General features: G+C 42.1%; 1 protein-coding gene across 1 annotated transcript in view; it reads left to right on the top strand.

Moving 5' to 3' along the window:
• The first annotated feature begins 1,693 nt into the window (after window positions 1-1,693).
• The window catches only part of LOC138351651 (antifreeze protein Maxi-like), a 15,915-nt gene continuing 909 nt past the window's right edge, over window positions 1,694-16,699 (top strand). Inside the window, exons 1-2 of the mRNA XM_069303661.1 lie at window positions 1,694-1,775; window positions 9,101-9,816. Coding sequence (XP_069159762.1) covers window positions 1,694-1,775; window positions 9,101-9,816 — 798 coding nt within the window. The remainder of the gene's footprint in view (window positions 1,776-9,100; window positions 9,817-16,699) is intronic.

Raw genomic sequence — 16,699 nt, 5'->3', positions numbered from 1 at the left:
CAAACGTCTCAAAAATAAAATGTGAAATAAATGTATTATATAATACAAATATATATAATACACAAATATATAGTACCAATATATATATATAATACACAAATATATATAGTACCAATATATATATAATACACAAATATATAGTACCAATATATATATAATACACAAATATATAATATACACTACACAAGAGTGGGTTTTTATCCCATGTTATTATGTCTGTGAAAAGACATTACCTCTGCTTATAGGAAATAATTACAGCAACCACCTAGCTGTAAAATAGGTACCTGGGTGTTAGTCAGCTGTCACGGGCTGCTTCCTGGGGGTGGAGGCCTGGTCGAGGACCGGGCCGCGGGGACACTAAAAGCCCCGAAATCATCTCAAGATAACCTCAAGATAACCACAATGATGAATTAAGACGATGATGATGAGGATAATACTATTCCAGCAGCTGAAGACATCATCACAGTGGCAAGTATCACTTGGACCTTCACTGTGGGTCAGCTTGAAGATAATTACCAGAGGCTTGAGGTCTATGGTGATAATTGCACGCTTAGCTTAACACAAGACGCGCAAGAGGACGTAAATCACATTAATGAAACTCTCAAAACCATTATATCTTGTGGGGGGAGATGGGGGGGGGGACGTTGGCAAGTTACTGTTGTCCAAGAAAATACTCCAATAACGGTTATCTCAAGAAGGCGCAGAATATACCGCCCCCGACACAAGGCGAGACATGAATAACCTCACTTATAACCCACTAATTAACATAATATTCGCAGAGGCTGATAACATCTTCCCCTTTTACCTGATATTTGGTAGAAATAGTAACAGTTACGTTTGTTTTTTTGTAATAACACATTTAGGTACATCTGCATTTTTGTAGCTACCCTGATCCTCGTAGGGGCCTCGTAGCCTGGTGGATAGCGCGCAGGACTCGTAATTCTGTGGCGCGGGTTCGGTTCCCGCACGAGGCAGAAACAAATGGGCAAAGTTTCTTTCACCCTGAATGCCCCTGTTACCTAGCAGTAAATAGGTACCTGGGTGTTAGTCAGCTGTCACGGGCTGCTTCCTGGGGGTGGAGGCCTGGTCGAGGACCGGGCCGCGGGGACACTAAAAGCCCCGAAATCATCTCAAGATAACCTCAAGATAACCCTAGACTATATGAAGGGGAGTACCTACGTGTGTGTGTGTGTGTGTGTGTGTGTGTGTGTGTGTGTGTGTGTGTGTGTGTGTGTGTGTGTGTCAAAAAACTAGCTCGGTTCCTGGAAACACAAACCGTAACTGTCTCTATTTTCCGCTTGTTACAACTTGTAATAAAGTTGTTATATCTTAGATTAACGTGTTTATGACGTATTAGAACGTTGTTACAATTTGCTATATTGGTTGTTATAACTGGTTAGGAGGTGTTAAAACTTGTTCGAACGTTGTACCAACGTTGTAGTTTCGGTGTGTGTTTGGCGGGGTAATTCTATAACTCCCCATCACACAGCATACCTTGAGGTGCTTCCGGGGCTCAGCGTCCCCGCGGCCCGGTCGTCGATCAGGCCTCCTGGCTGCATTATGAGAATATCCTCAAGAACTCTGAGTGTTAATAATGTCATTACAAAACACGAGGTACCTCTTGTCAACGGATCTGAATGGTCAAATAATTGTGCATTCAGTGATGCCCAGTTGTTAGGCATCATGCGAGATCATGCCGCAGTTCCTGCTCACAGAGTTTGCACCTGGAGTGCTCAGGATTGGGAGATCCGTCACCTGTAGCCCACGTGCCACAGGTAACGGTAACCCAACCTGATCCTGGCAACCACTGTGTCGCACAGTTTGGTCCACGTTTTGCGCTGTCCATAAATATAGGTTTCAGATATGAACAAATCATAGCTTTTTATACAGGTGCTTTCAGGCCTTTGGGAGTCAGTAATTTATCTCGTATTGGACGTGAGTATTTGGAACAATATTAGTCTTGACAGTAGAGATGGGGATACCTAGATCTAATTCAACTTCATCTTTGTTACACGCTAATTTGGCTGCAATGTTTGTCTCATTATGATGGGTTATATTTATGTGTGATGGTATTTATACATAGGAGATTCGAAACCTTTTACTCTGTGCAGCGATTAGGTTATTTATAATTGTAGTAAATATATATAATATTCTTGCTGTCGATGTTGCAAGAGAAGTTTTAAATTGCTTGAACGAAGCTTTAACTCTTGTTCAAACTCTGTGGATATATTGCGGATCAACTCATACGTAAGTCTTCTGAAATTTTCCAATGACATCGAGGGTTTTAGAATGAATAACGCATTGGCGATGGGGTTGCTTACTTAAGATCATTTACCTAATAGTGTCTTCGGGAAGTGAGGTCTAGCTCTATATGCCCCGGCTACTAGCCTTGTTGTACCTAGTGCATTATGATGTAACTTTTCTGAACAAATCCACAAGAGCCGTGACGAGGATTCGAACCTGCGTCCGGGAGCATCCCAGACACTGCCTTAAGACACTCTTCTTTCAGTATCTTCCACCTGTTGACCACTCGTACAGGGTACGAGCATTTCCTTGCATTTTGTCAATTTACTTGCACTTCCAGCTTCCACTTATGTCCTCTTGTCCTATTTTGTTTCAATTTAGGAAGTCATTGTTTCACTACAATGACACCACTACTACAAGGACGTAGTGTGATGATGATTGGTTCATTCTGCCCGAAACGCTTTGCGTAATAGTGGCTTTAGGCATTGTATGTACTAGCTCTATCTATTAATCCAACAAACTTTGTAAAATCTCTTGTATGTATGTACCTTACCTAAATAAACATTTATTTATTTATTATTTATTTATTTATTTATTTATTTATTTATTTATTCCTGTTCTTGTAGCTTAAACCACTTAGTTCTGGCATGAATCTTCTTTAAAACTACTTTTTTACGTTTGTGTTTTCTGCTTCTCAAGATGGGGATTCCAGGCCGGTGCTGCGTATTACTGTATCGATGTAGCATACACTCTGTAGAATACATTCGAGGAATTATTATTTATGTTTTTAAATAACATTGAAATGTTTGCCAGGTTCCCATATGCTCCCAAAGTTATTGTCTTTATGTGTGCCTCTGGTGTTAGTGGTGGAAGTGTTGTACATAATAGGCCAAGTTGCCTAACAAGCAGAATTTTCCTGAAATATAATATTTTTCACAGATTTTCTTATGGAATGATAAAGCTTTCCATTACATTATATATGGATTTTATGTTTTTTTTTTTAATTTGAGTTAAAACTAACAGAGAAATTTGATCAAACGTAACCTAACCTTCCTAACCTAACTAAGCCATTAATTAATGTTCGTAATATAATATTATATTTGGAAAAATTGGAAAAAAGTAATTTGGAAATATTTGAAAATAGCGAAAAATCACTCTGCTTGTTAAACAAACCGGCCCTTACGCAGTGCTGTTCGGCCTATTACGCAGTGCTGTTCGGCCTATTAAGTACGACAGAATTAATATCTACTCACAAGTTTTTTTCCCACTTGTGACAATGATATTGGTGGGTGATAACTGATAATGGTATTGTGGTCGGGTTGTAATAACAATAATAACAATGGTTCTACCCATTTTTGTTATCCATTATTTTAAAATGACAGCAAGCTGGTTGTATCAGTTACAACAGTTGTAGAGGAGAATGGGGGGGGGAGGGGATACAGCCATTGAGAGGATGATTGTTGTGGTTGTGGTTATGAAAGGAGACAAGAGCATCATTAGCAGTTATGATATCACTGATAGTAAGACTTAAAGGAAAAGTATAGTAATAGTTATAATAATTTAATAATAATTAAGTTCCCGTTGTTAGGGGCAGGAAGCTTTTATTATGAAGGTTTATTGAGGGGGTTAATCTTGACCTGCTCCCAGGACGGAACCCCCACAACAATTAGCCTATTTACTGCAAGATGAACAGAGGCATCAGATGAATGGAAACATCTTCTTGAGATGATTTCGGGGCTTTAGTGTCCCCGCGGCCCGGTCCTCGACCAGGCCTCCACCCCCAGGAAGCAGCCCGTGACAGCTGACTAACACGCAGGTACCTATTTTACTGCTAGGTAACAGGGGCATAGGGTGAAAGAAACTCTGCCCATTGTTTTTCGCCGGTGCCTGGGATCGAACCCAGGACCACAGGATCACAAGTCCAGCGTGCTGTCCGCTCGGCCGACCGGCTCCAATTGGGGACAGGACATGCCCAAGCATTTTATTTCGGCAGGGGATCGAACCCAGGTTGCTTGATTGCGAGTCGAGGAGGTAAAGCCGTGTACCTCTGGATGCTCAAGGCCTCCACCAAATGTATTATGGAGCGGTCCCCAGTAAGGGCGATCTGCCCCAAGATAAACTCTGTAATATAACCCTTATTATAAATACAATATAATATTGCTCTAACTTGTAACAGTGAGTAAAGGCTTGTCAATAAAAAAATTAAAATAATAACGTATACAATACTATTAATTATTAATTGTATTATAAAATTAATAATAATATAAATAATAATAAATTATTCAACAGAAACATCCTTGGTAATGACTGTATACATTAAAATTTATTGTTCTCTTTTTAATTAACATATTTAGCAACATCCCATTAATGTATTGTTGTTTTTTGAGAAATAAATAGCATTCAGGGCGTATTTTAAACAGCGATATACTCTACGGAAAACGCACACCAAGAATGGAAAGGAGTTAGAGAGAGAGAGAGAGAGAGAGAGAGAGAGAGAGAGAGAGAGAGAGAGAGAGAGAGAGAGAGAGAGAGAGAGAGAGAGAGAGAGAGAGAGAGAGAGAGAGAGGTGGTTGCACAACGCTTTGATGACGATGATATGCATCGATTCTGTTTCTTTTAGTTTATCGTGTTGTACAGAATTGTATAACGGTGTCGTGTTGTATAATACAGCCGTAAGTTTAGTTGGGCGTCGGGCACAGAGTTTCATAATGCAGCCATCAATTCCCCCTCCCCCACCCCCCCCCCCCTCTTCCTTCTCTCCCCCTCCTCCCTCTTCTCTCCCCCACTTTATCTCTCCATTCCTCCACACGCTTCTCCTTTCTCTCCAACTTTACATTTGTTTTTTTGTTGATTTTCTTTGTTATATGATTGTTAATTGTTTGATGGGATGGCTTTTTCTTGTTATTCATTTTCATATATTTCTCCTTTATATGTTTTTCTTTCTGATTCGTTGTCCTGTTATTTAATAAACTAATAACTTGGTTAAAATATTTTTATTCTGTGTTTTAAATTTGTATTTCTATGTATGTCAGTATAATACAATTGTGGTGTATTTTATTTCTTATTGAAACAACAATCTCGAAAAATTAATACATTTATATGCATTTATTAGATTTATATGTATGTGATTCTAATTATATATTTATTTATACATTCGTTCGTGTATAATGTTAGTGTATAAAGTGTGTATACTGAAGGGTTTTTAAAATATTAATTTAAACCACATATTTTGCAAAAAGTAGTAATTTTTAATGTTTAAGTGTGTGATCTTTTAGTATATGGCTGAAGTACAAGCTTTTTAAGTGTGTGTGTGTGTGTGTGTGTGTGTGTGTGTGTGTGTGTGTGTGTGTGTGTGTGTGTGTGTGTGTGTGTGTGTGTGTGAGAGAGAGACAAAACATACATCATCCCACATACAACAGAGCGAGGAGGCATTAATTGAAAGTGAAACTTATTACCATCTCTGTTATACATACCGAGCCCATTTGCAAAGAAACCGGAAGGGTAGGAAAGTGAATAACTTTTCATTCACTTTCACACAATCACCGCCTGTGGTAGAGTGCACAATAACCCACTACACTATATGATATCTAACAGCTCTCTGACCCTGCCCCATGGACGATATAAGAGAAATGTATATGCTGGTTAGTATAGTATAAATATACAATCAAATCTAAAGTAGAAAATAAAGTACAAACAAATTATGGTATTATTTCCTCTTGAATTCAACCGTCAAGTGAGTAAAATAAGTGAAAGTAACTGATTTATATTAATACGTATGCAGGCGATGAGTCACAATAACGTGGCTGAAGTATGTTGACCAGACCACAAACTAGAAGTTGACGGGACGACGACGTTTCGGTCCGTCCTGGACCATTCTCAAGTCGATTGAGAAGACGTATCAATATATTAATACGTCTTTTTTGACGTTCGATAAAGCACATTCACAATTTGTTTTTTGTTATTGATGGTTAGCCTAATTTTAGATGGTAAACTATGTCGACGAACGGTAAAAATTTATAAATATAAGATGGAGGGTCGCGGCGGTGATAATATGCTGAGGTGAATATTTTGGCTGATAGGAAGGTAAGAGACGGGATAATTGATACTCAGAGGGAAGAATAATGAGGGGGAGAGAGAGGGAGAGAGAGAGAAAGAGAGAGAGAGAGAGAGAGAGAGAGAGAGAGAGAGAGAGAGAGAGAGAGCTGTTGTCGGTTGCAATCTGACTAAGGTCGGTTGTTAACCTAGTAGTTAGATACACACACACACACACACACACACACACACACACACACACACACACACACACACACACACACACACACATACACACACACACACACACCCACACACACACACACACACACATACACACACACACACACACACACACACACACACACACACACACACACACACACACACACACACACACACACATACACACACACACACCACACACACACACACACACACACACACACATACACACACACACACACACACACACACACACACACACACACACACACACACACACACACACACACACACACACACACCGCGCACATGATACACACATGCTTCCCGTGAAAAAATCCGTAGAAGATTGACTGGGAACTGATTATAAACAGTTCGCCCTCTGTTCACCCAGTAGCAATGGGGGGGGGGGGGCGTATCTTACCTACCTTGTTGTTACCTTGTGATGGTTTCGGGGCTTAGCGACCCCGCGGCCCGGTCCTCGACCAGGCCTCCTCGTTGTTGGACTAGTCAACCAGGCTGTTGGACGCAGCTACTCGCAGCCTGGTTGATCAGGTATCGTTTGGAGGTATTTATCAAGTTTCTCTTGAACACTGTGAGGGGTCGGCCAGTTATGTCTCTTATGTGTAGTGGAAGCGTGTTGAACAGTTTCGGGCCTCTGATGTTGATAGTTCTCTCTTGAACACTGTGAGGGGTCGGCCAGTAATGTCCCGTATGTGTAGTGGAAGCGTGTTGAACAGTCTCGGGCCTCTGATGTTGATAGTTCTCTCTTGAACACTGTGAGGGGTTAGCCAGTTATGTCCCTTATGTGTAGTGGAAACGTGTTGAACAGTCTCGGGCCTCTGATGTTGATAGTTCTCTCTTGAACACTGTGAGGGGTCAGCCGGTTATGCCCCTTATGTGTAGTGGAAGCGTGTTGAACAGTCTCGGGCCTCTGATGTTGATAGTTCTCTTGAACACTGTGAGGGGTCAGCCAGTTATGTCCCTAATGTGTAGTGGAAGCGTGTTGAACAGTCTCGGGCCTCTGATGTTGACAGAGTTCTCTCTCTGAGTACCTGTTGCACCTCTGCTTTTCAACGGGGGTATTCTGCACATCCTGCCATGCCTTTGGTCTCATGTGGTGTTATTTCTGTGTGCAGGTTTGGGACCAGCCCCTCTAATATTTTCCACGTGTAAATTATTATGCATCTCTCCCGCCTGCGCTCAAGAGAATACAGATTTAGGCATTTTAGTTGGTCCCAATAGTTTAGATGTTTTACTGAGTGGATTCTAGCAGTAAAGGATCTCTGCACGCTCTCCAGGTCAGCAATTTCTCCAGCTTTGAAAGAGGCTGTCATTGTGCAATAGTATTCCACTGTAGAGATCACTAGCGTCTTGAAGAGTATCATTATTGGTATAGCATCTCTAGTTTGAAAGGTTCTTGTTATCCAACCTGTCATTTTTCTTGCAGTTGTGACGGCTACTTTATTATGTTCTTTAAAGGTAAGGTCTTCCGACACGAGTACACCCAAATCGTTTACATTGCTGTTTTGTTCTATGTTATGATTTAACTGAGTTTTGTACGTGGTTTCTGTTTTTATATATTTTTTTCCGTAGCGCATGAGCTGGAACTTCTCTTCATTAAATTAAATGCCATAATATTTTCTGTAGCCCATTGAAAGTCCTGATTTACATCTGATTGGAGGTTTGCCGTGTCCTCTATGTTGTCTACTCTCTTGAAAATCCTAGTGTCATCTGCAAAGGATGATACAGTGCTATAGGTTGTGTTCTGGTCTATGTCCGATATGAGGATGAGAAAAAGTACTGGAGCAAGCACAGTACCCTGGGGGACTGAGCTCTTCACGGTTGATGGACCGGATTTTATTTTGTTGACAATTACACATTGGGTTCTGTGAGTCAGGAAATTGTAGATCCATCTGCCTATTTCTCCGGTAATTCCTTTTGAACGCATTTTATGTGCAATAACACCATGGTCACATTTGTCGAAGGCTTTTGCGAAATCTGTGTAAATTACATCAGTGTTTTGTTTGTCTTCCATGGCGTAGGAGTAAACCGATTAGCGGATCTTCAGGGAGAGACGTGTAGGGTAAGGCTTACCATGAGCTATGGGAAGGGAAAACTAGCTCTCAGACTGTTAACAAGATCCAGAAACAATTATACTTAAAAGTGGTTTCATCCATCGACTACTATATTAGCTGGATGAAAAACAAAAGATATGTTGCCTATTCATGTTAATTTTATATCCGTAATTATTTTATGCATCCTTTATCGGATGTTTTCGCCGGTGAACGGATGTGCAAGGAGAGCATCTCCCCCTTATCCGGATAACATTCTTAACCACATACTCTACCTACACAGGCTTTACAAATGAAGTTTAATATATAAAGCGTTTACCCTTCTGGAGCTCGTATAGTTCTTTTTAATCCGTATTTATCATACTCATCCGGTATCACATACTATCACCTGAGTACGGATGAGAAAGGATAGCATCACCCACCTATCCTCATAACATCCTTAATCCTGTATACCGGCTAGGTGTGGCCGGATAACCGAGGCTCTTGTAAAGTATATTTCCCGCCAAAATATTATGTTTTCCAAGCCGCCTCCATCATGGCCGCCTCCATCATGGCCGCCTCCATCATGGCCGCCTCCATCATGGCCGCCTCCATCATGGCCGCCTCCATCATGGCCGCCTCCATCATGGCCGCCTCCATCATGGCCGCCTCCATCATGGCCGCCTCCATCATGGCCGCCTCCATCATGGCCGCCTCCATCATGGCCGCCTCCATCATGGCCGCCTCCATCATGGCCGCCTCCATCATGGCCGCCTCCATCATGGCCGCCTCCATCATGGCCGCCTCCATCATGGCCGCCTCCATCATGGCCGCCTCCATCATGGCCGCCTCCATCATGGCCGCCTCCATCATGGCCGCCTCCATCATGGCCGCCTCCATCATGGCCGCCTCCATCATGGCCGCCTCCATCATGGCCGCCTCCATCATGGCCGCCTCCATCATGGCCGCCTCCATCATGGCCGCCTCCATCATGGCCGCCTCCATCATGGCCGCCTCCATCATGGCCGCCTCCATCATGGCCGCCTCCATCATGGCCGCCTCCATCATGGCCGCCTCCATCATGGCCGCCTCCATCATGGCCGCCTCCATCATGGCCGCCTCCATCATGGCCGCCTCCATCATGGCCGCCTCCATCATGGCCGCCTCCATCATGGCCGCCTCCATCATGGCCGCCTCCATCATGGCCGCCTCCATCATGGCCGCCTCCATCATGCGTCATAAACCAACATTTTCACCAGTGGTACCAACACACAGGAATGCTGCCGCACCCACCACACTATGTGGTAACACTGGCTGCTTTAAAATTATATATTATTATTTGTTGTCTTATTGATTATTTTATTGTTATTATTATTATTATTATTATTATTATTATTATTATTATTATTATTATTATTATTATTATTATTGCTGTTGTTGTTGCAGTTTCTTAAAGATAATTCACGTCTAAATTTCTTACATGTTATTAGGAATTTTGTTTTTTAAAAGTACTGTATATATAGTTCAGGAATGTTTAAAATTTGACCCCTAAGAGGGAGTATATTGGGCAGCTTCTGTTATTCTGTAAATGAACATTCCGCACAACAAGTTGTACCAAATTCCAATTAGGAAAAAAATCCATTGGGTCGTTCATCCTGTCACTTGTACCAGACACACGAAGTGCTTAAATGTCTCTGTTTGTACCAACAACAGTACCAATCATTAGCCAAGACCCTATAGGAAGACCTTTTGGTAAGGTCATCCTATAGGGCCTTGACTAATGATTGTACTTTTCCTTAGAGACAACCCTACAGAAATTGCCTAATCCACTCTAGCACCTATTTACTGCTAGGTGAACAGGTACATGAGGTTAAAGGAAACGTGTCCAAACGCCTCGTCCAGCACTGGAATCGAACCGGGGACCTTTAAGTTGTGTTCCGATTGCGCTGATTACAGCAGGAATAAAACTGAAATATTAATTATTGGTGCAAGTGAAGGAAAAGATTATCATTGTTACAGATAACGGTACAGACAAAAGTACAGCTGAAGCTTGAAAATTACAAAATAATTTAAATTGTCTAAAATATATAAGTAATATTGGTAAAATTATTATTCTGCGGTCGCTCCGGATAAAACTAAAATGATGTTTATCTATCCACTTGAGCTGGACGGTAGAGCGACGGTCTCGCTTCATGCAGGTCGGCGTTCAATCCCTAACCATCCCCAAGTGGCTGGGCACCATTCCTGTTCCCCCTATCCCATCCCAAATCCTTATCCTGACCCCCTTCCCAGTGCTATATAGTCGTAATGGCTTGGCGCTTTTCCCCCTGATAGTTCCCCTCACCTGTCTATGACTGCATGCTGAGAGTGATGGGCACCTGTCAATTACCCGACATGCAAAAGACGTCGCAGTTCATGCACTGGGAATATTTGCATATCTGCGGAGGGTCGGGCGTCGTATCAATTGGTAGAGTGAAAACATTTACAATTCATATCAGTCAGGTTATATTAATATCTTTATTGATAAAATGTACACGCAGTTTTGTTTAATCGGAATTATTCAGATAGATCTATTTTATAGTGAGGATGCTGCTCGTATTCATTATGACACATGACAGTGAGGATGCTGCTCATATTCACTGCCACACAGGACAGTGAGGATGCTGCTCATATTCACTGCCACACAGGACAGTGAGGATGCTGCTCATATTCACTGCCACACAGGACAGTGAGGATGCTGCTCATATTCACTGCCACACAGGACAGTGAGGATGCTGCTCATATTCACTGCCACACAGGACAGTGAAGATGGTGCTCATATTCACTGCCACACAGGACAGTGAGGGTGCTGCTCATATTCACTGCCACACAGGACAGTGAAGATGGTGCTCATATTCACTGCCACACAGGACAGTGAGGATGCTGCTTATATTCACTGCCACACATGACAGTGAGAATGCTGCTCATATTCACTGCCACACAGGACAGTGAAGATGGTGCTCATATTCACTGCCACACAGGACAGTGAAGATGGTGCTCATATTCACTGCCACACAGGACAGTGAAGATGGTGCTCATATTCACTGCCACACATGACAGTGAAGATGGTGCTCATATTCACTGCCACACAGGACAGTGAAGATGGTGCTCATATTCACTGCCACACAGGACAGTGAAGATGGTGCTCATATTCACTGCCACACAGGACAGTGAAGATGGTGCTCATATTCACTGCCACACATGACAGTGAAGATGGTGCTCATATTCACTGCCACACAGGACAGTGAAGATGGTGCTCATATTCACTGCCACACATGACAGTGAGGATGCTGCTCATATTCACTGCCACACAGGACAGTGAGGGTGCTGCTCATATTCACTGCCACACAGGACAGTGAGGATGCTGCTCATATTCACTGCCACACAGGACAGTGAAGGATGCTGCTCATATTCACTGCCACACACAGGATAGAGCATTATACATAAGACAAGAGCTCCAAACTGTAGAGTATTCAGCTCTGTTATAGAGTTTCCTCTACTATCTTACCAAAAGAGTTACGAAATAACAATTAAGACAGGTCATCTGGCAAGAAGTAAACATGATTTGTCAATAAACATACAATTCTACTATAGAGAAATGTGATTCCTTTCCGTGTATTTCTAGCTGTCAAAAATCAAATAAAGCTTATGTAAAGTGGAGCCGGTCGGCCGAGCGGACAGCACGCTGGACTTGTGATCCTGTGGTCCTGGGTTCGATCCCAGGCGCCGGCGAGAAACAATGGGCAGTTTCTTTCACCCTATGCCCCTGTTACCTAGCAGTAAAATAGGTACCTGGGTGCTAGTCAGCTGTCACGGGCTGCTTCCTGGGCGTGGAGGCCTGGTCGAGGACCGGGCCGCGGGGACACTAAAAAGCCCCGAAATCATCTCAAGATAACCTCAAGATAAGTGTAAAAACAACAACAATAATAATAATAATTGTAATTAATAATAATATATCTAGAAATCCTTATATAGTATTAGGTTATCTGGACACATGTTTAGGTTATCTGGACACATGTTTAGGTTATCTGGACACATGTTTAGGTTATCTGGACACATGTTTAGGTTATCTGGACACATGTTTAGGTTATCTGGACACATGTTTAGGTTATCTGGACACATGTTTAGGTTATCTGGACACATGTTTAGGTTATCTGGACACATGTTTAGGTTATCTGGACACATGTTTAGGTTATCTGGACACATGTTTAGGTTATCTGGACACATGTTTAGGTTATCTGGACACATGTTTAGGTTATCTGGACACATGTTTAGGTTATCTGGACACATGTTTAGGTTATCTGGACAGATGTTTTTTGTTTCAATTAATTTCTCTTTCGCAAATAACGAACGGGGTGTGATTACTACCAAGCAGTGTTTACAAACAAACAAATTGCCCCATTAGCGTCAGCCGATTGTAGTGGGGTGATGCGGGAACGATTGTGCCCTCCGCTACAGTTTACGGTGATGATGCTTATGATGACAGTTTTATTGGGGGCTGAATCACATATCACCCCGTGGTTATCTGTTTCCCACCGGGTTGGTGTGTGTGTGTGGGGGGAGGTGTTTGAGTCTCATATTACCCCGTGGTTATCTGTTTCCCACCTGTTTGGCGTGTGTGGGGGGAGGTGTTTGAGTCTCATATTACCCCGTGGTTATCTGTTTCCCACCTGTTTGGTGTGTGTGTATGTGTGTGGGGGGAGGTGTTTGAGTCTCATATCACCCCGTGGTTATCTGTTTCCCACCGGGTTGGTGTGTGTGTGGGAGTACCTATTGTGTGTTTTGTTAATGTGCTCCCTTCACTCAGGTGTGTGTTTGTGTGTGTGAGTGGAGGAGGGGGAAGGGATTAACCTAGTGTGTATGTTGTGTGTTTTTTCCTTGTAAGATACGTGTAATATCTTACGTATGTGTTTTGTGACTTGCTGCTCAAATGTATTAGTGTTTCCTTGTGTATATATGTATAGCGTAGTTTTGCTCTGGTGTATATGGTTTTGTGTATTTCCGCCCATGTGTGTGTGTGTGTGTATTATGCCCATGGTTGTGATTCCTGATTTGTATGTTTCGTATATATCTGCCTAATTGACCTGTGTCCTTTGAGTATAACTTCCCTGGAGTGTTAATCTTGAGGTGTATATTTTGTATATCTCACTGCCTGGTGTATATTTTGTATATTTCACTGCCTGGTGTATATTTTGTATATCTCACTGCCTGGTGTATATTTTGTATATCTCACTGCCTGGTGTATATTTTGTATATCTCACTGCCTGGTGTATATTTTGTATATTTCACTGCCTGGTGTATATTTTGTATATCTCACTGCCTGGTGTATATTTTGTATATTTCACTGCCTGGTGTATATTTTGTATATCTCACTGCCTGGTGTATATTTTGTATATTTCACTGCCTGGTGTATATTTTGTATATCTCACTGCCTGGTGTATATTTTGTATATCTCACTGCCTGGTGTATATTTTGTATATCTCACTGCCTGGTGTATATTTTGTATATCTCACTGCCTGGTGTATATTTTGTATATCTCACTGCCTGGTGTATATTTTGTATATCTCACTGCCTGGTGTATATTTTGTATATCTCACTGCCTGGTGTATATTTTGTATATCTCACTGCCTGGTGTATATTTTGTATATCTCACTGCCTGGTGTATATTTTGTATATCTCACTGCCTGGTGTATATTTTGTATATCTCACTGCCTGGTGTAATTAGCACATACATCATCTTTCCCCCCCCCCCCAACCCCCCTGTATGGTGTCCACCAAGTTTGTATTATATAACTAAATATATCTGTATACTCCTGCGGTATATTTGAGTGGGTGGAAACTTGAGAGTATTAATAAGAAGTTTACCTCGTGTATATTCCGCTTGTGTTGCTCCCCACAAGATGTTGTTCGAGGAAACTACGATGTAGTTCAGTAGTTAAGGGCGGTTTTTGGGTGATTTAGGGAGTTGGTGGAGAGTTAAAAGTGCTGGTGGGGTAGATAAGGGGGGCTTGTTAGTAGATAAGGGTCCTCGTGGGTAGATGCTGATGAGTAATTAATCGTGTCGTGTAGTTAAGGGCACTCGTGGGGTAGTTGGTGGGTAGTTACGTGTGCTGTAGGGGTAATGAAGCATGCTGAATGTTAATTAAGGGAAGTTGTTGGAAATTTGGAATACATTTTAGCAGTTAAGGGTGTAGTTTGGTAGTTAAGGGTGTAGTTGGGCAGTTAAGGGTGTAGTTTGGTAGTTAAGGGTGCAATTGGGCATTTAAGGATGTAGTATTAGTCAGCTGTCACGGGCTACTTCCTGGGGGTGGAGGCCTGGTCGAGGACCAGGCCGCGGGGACACTAAAAGCCTCGAAATCATCTCAAGATAACCTCAAGATAACCCACCCACCTAATCTACCGATGCCGGCGCATGTAAAGCGTCAATATTACGACGTTTTAATATTTAGTACTACATCGTATTTTTAACGGATTGGTCGATTTAACAAAAAAATGCGACGTAGTAGGTGAGAAAACTAGTTGAGTTGTTATTGTTGGGTAATTATCTTCACTAATTGATGTTATTAAATAAGTTTAATTAGAAACTGCCCAATTAATAATGTGTCAATTTAATTTTTTGTTTTTATTTCATATTTTCTTCCAAAATTATTTTTTATTGTTGCTTGTACTGTTGCTGCTGTTGCTTTTCCTGCTGTTGCTCCTGTTGTTTTTCCTACAGCTGTTGCTGCTACTGTTACTGTTGTTATTATTATTATTATTATTATTATTATTATTATTATTATTATTATTATTATTTGTTCAAGGTGCATTGCACAGCGCAACACCAAAGTCTCTAACTCTTGTCACTCTTGTGTTTCAGGTGAGTGTGTGAGGTGGCGGGGAGAAGTGATTTGGTAAGGTAAGGTAATTATGAGGAGTGAGAGTGCTAAAGGAAGTGGGATTATATGGCACTTGGAAGGGGATATGAGACAGACTAAGAGCGAGGATATGGGACAGACTAAGAGGGATTGGGGGGTCTGGTAAGTGTAGCTTTATATTGCCTAACTTTAGTGGTCCTGCCTCTGTCTCTCTCTCTCTCTCTCTCTCTCTCTCTCTCTCTCTCTCTCTCTCTCTCTCTCTCTCTCTCTCTCTCTCTCTCTCTCTCTCTCTCTCTCTCTCTCTCTCTCATCCATAGGAGAAAGTGAAACTGAATATTTTGCACAATGTAAGTGCAGTAATAAGTATATATTGCATGATTTTTAATGTTTATTTCCCTATCCCACAACACAAAGATGTTACTAACCGGGTGCTCGATCTTGCAATCACCCTGCAATGTGTTATTATATCACTGTACATTGAATTTATATTTACCCGTTGGCAAGGGTAATTTGTCGCCAGTGAAAGGTAATGATCGGTTATGGTGCTTCGGTGCACCGGTCATAGAGGCGGCTTTCGTCGTTCCCGTAACAGTGGATGGGTTTTGACTCATCCGGATTGGCTTGGCTTGTCCGGAAGTTATACCGGAAGTGAACGGGATGTCAACCATCGATAACTGTCTATCGTGAATGCCGATAATCGTACGCCTGTCATATTTGTACCGTCAGTGCTGGGAATATTTGGGTTTTAATGGTGAAGAATTGTTGCAATGGGAAATTCTTTCTCATTGTTTGAAACAGGAAGTCTGTTAGGCTTATTGAGCCCCCCCCCCCTTCCATAGGCCGACAAATCCTGGGTGTATCTATTTAAAGGGAAGGATACATGTCGAAACGTTTCGTCTTGCCCAGGATTCGAACCCTGGCCCAATCGGTTGTTTAGCAGACTGCTTAAGCTACTGGACTATAGGTAGGGCTGTCTGTTCTGTCTGTCTGTCTCACCTGTCTGTCTGTGAGGGGTGAGGTAGGTGAGAGAGGAGACGCAGTCTGGCTTCTCTCATCTGAGAGATGAGGGAATCTGGATGTAGCGGATGTTAAATGATGCAGAGGTTGCGGGTGTTGGATGTTGGGAAAGTTGGATGATGTAGGGTCTAAATGTTGTAGCCGCTATATGAGAGTGATGTTGGGTGATGCGGATGCTGGCTGATGAAGTTGTTAAAAGTTATGTGAATGTTGAATGTGTTAGTGTGTGAA

The sequence above is a fragment of the Procambarus clarkii genome, chromosome 50, assembly GCF_040958095.1.
Source record: "Procambarus clarkii isolate CNS0578487 chromosome 50, FALCON_Pclarkii_2.0, whole genome shotgun sequence".
Taxonomy (NCBI): domain Eukaryota; kingdom Metazoa; phylum Arthropoda; class Malacostraca; order Decapoda; family Cambaridae; genus Procambarus; species Procambarus clarkii.
Note: the sequence above shows the minus strand (reverse complement) of the source record. Positions and strands in the feature narration are given on the sequence as shown.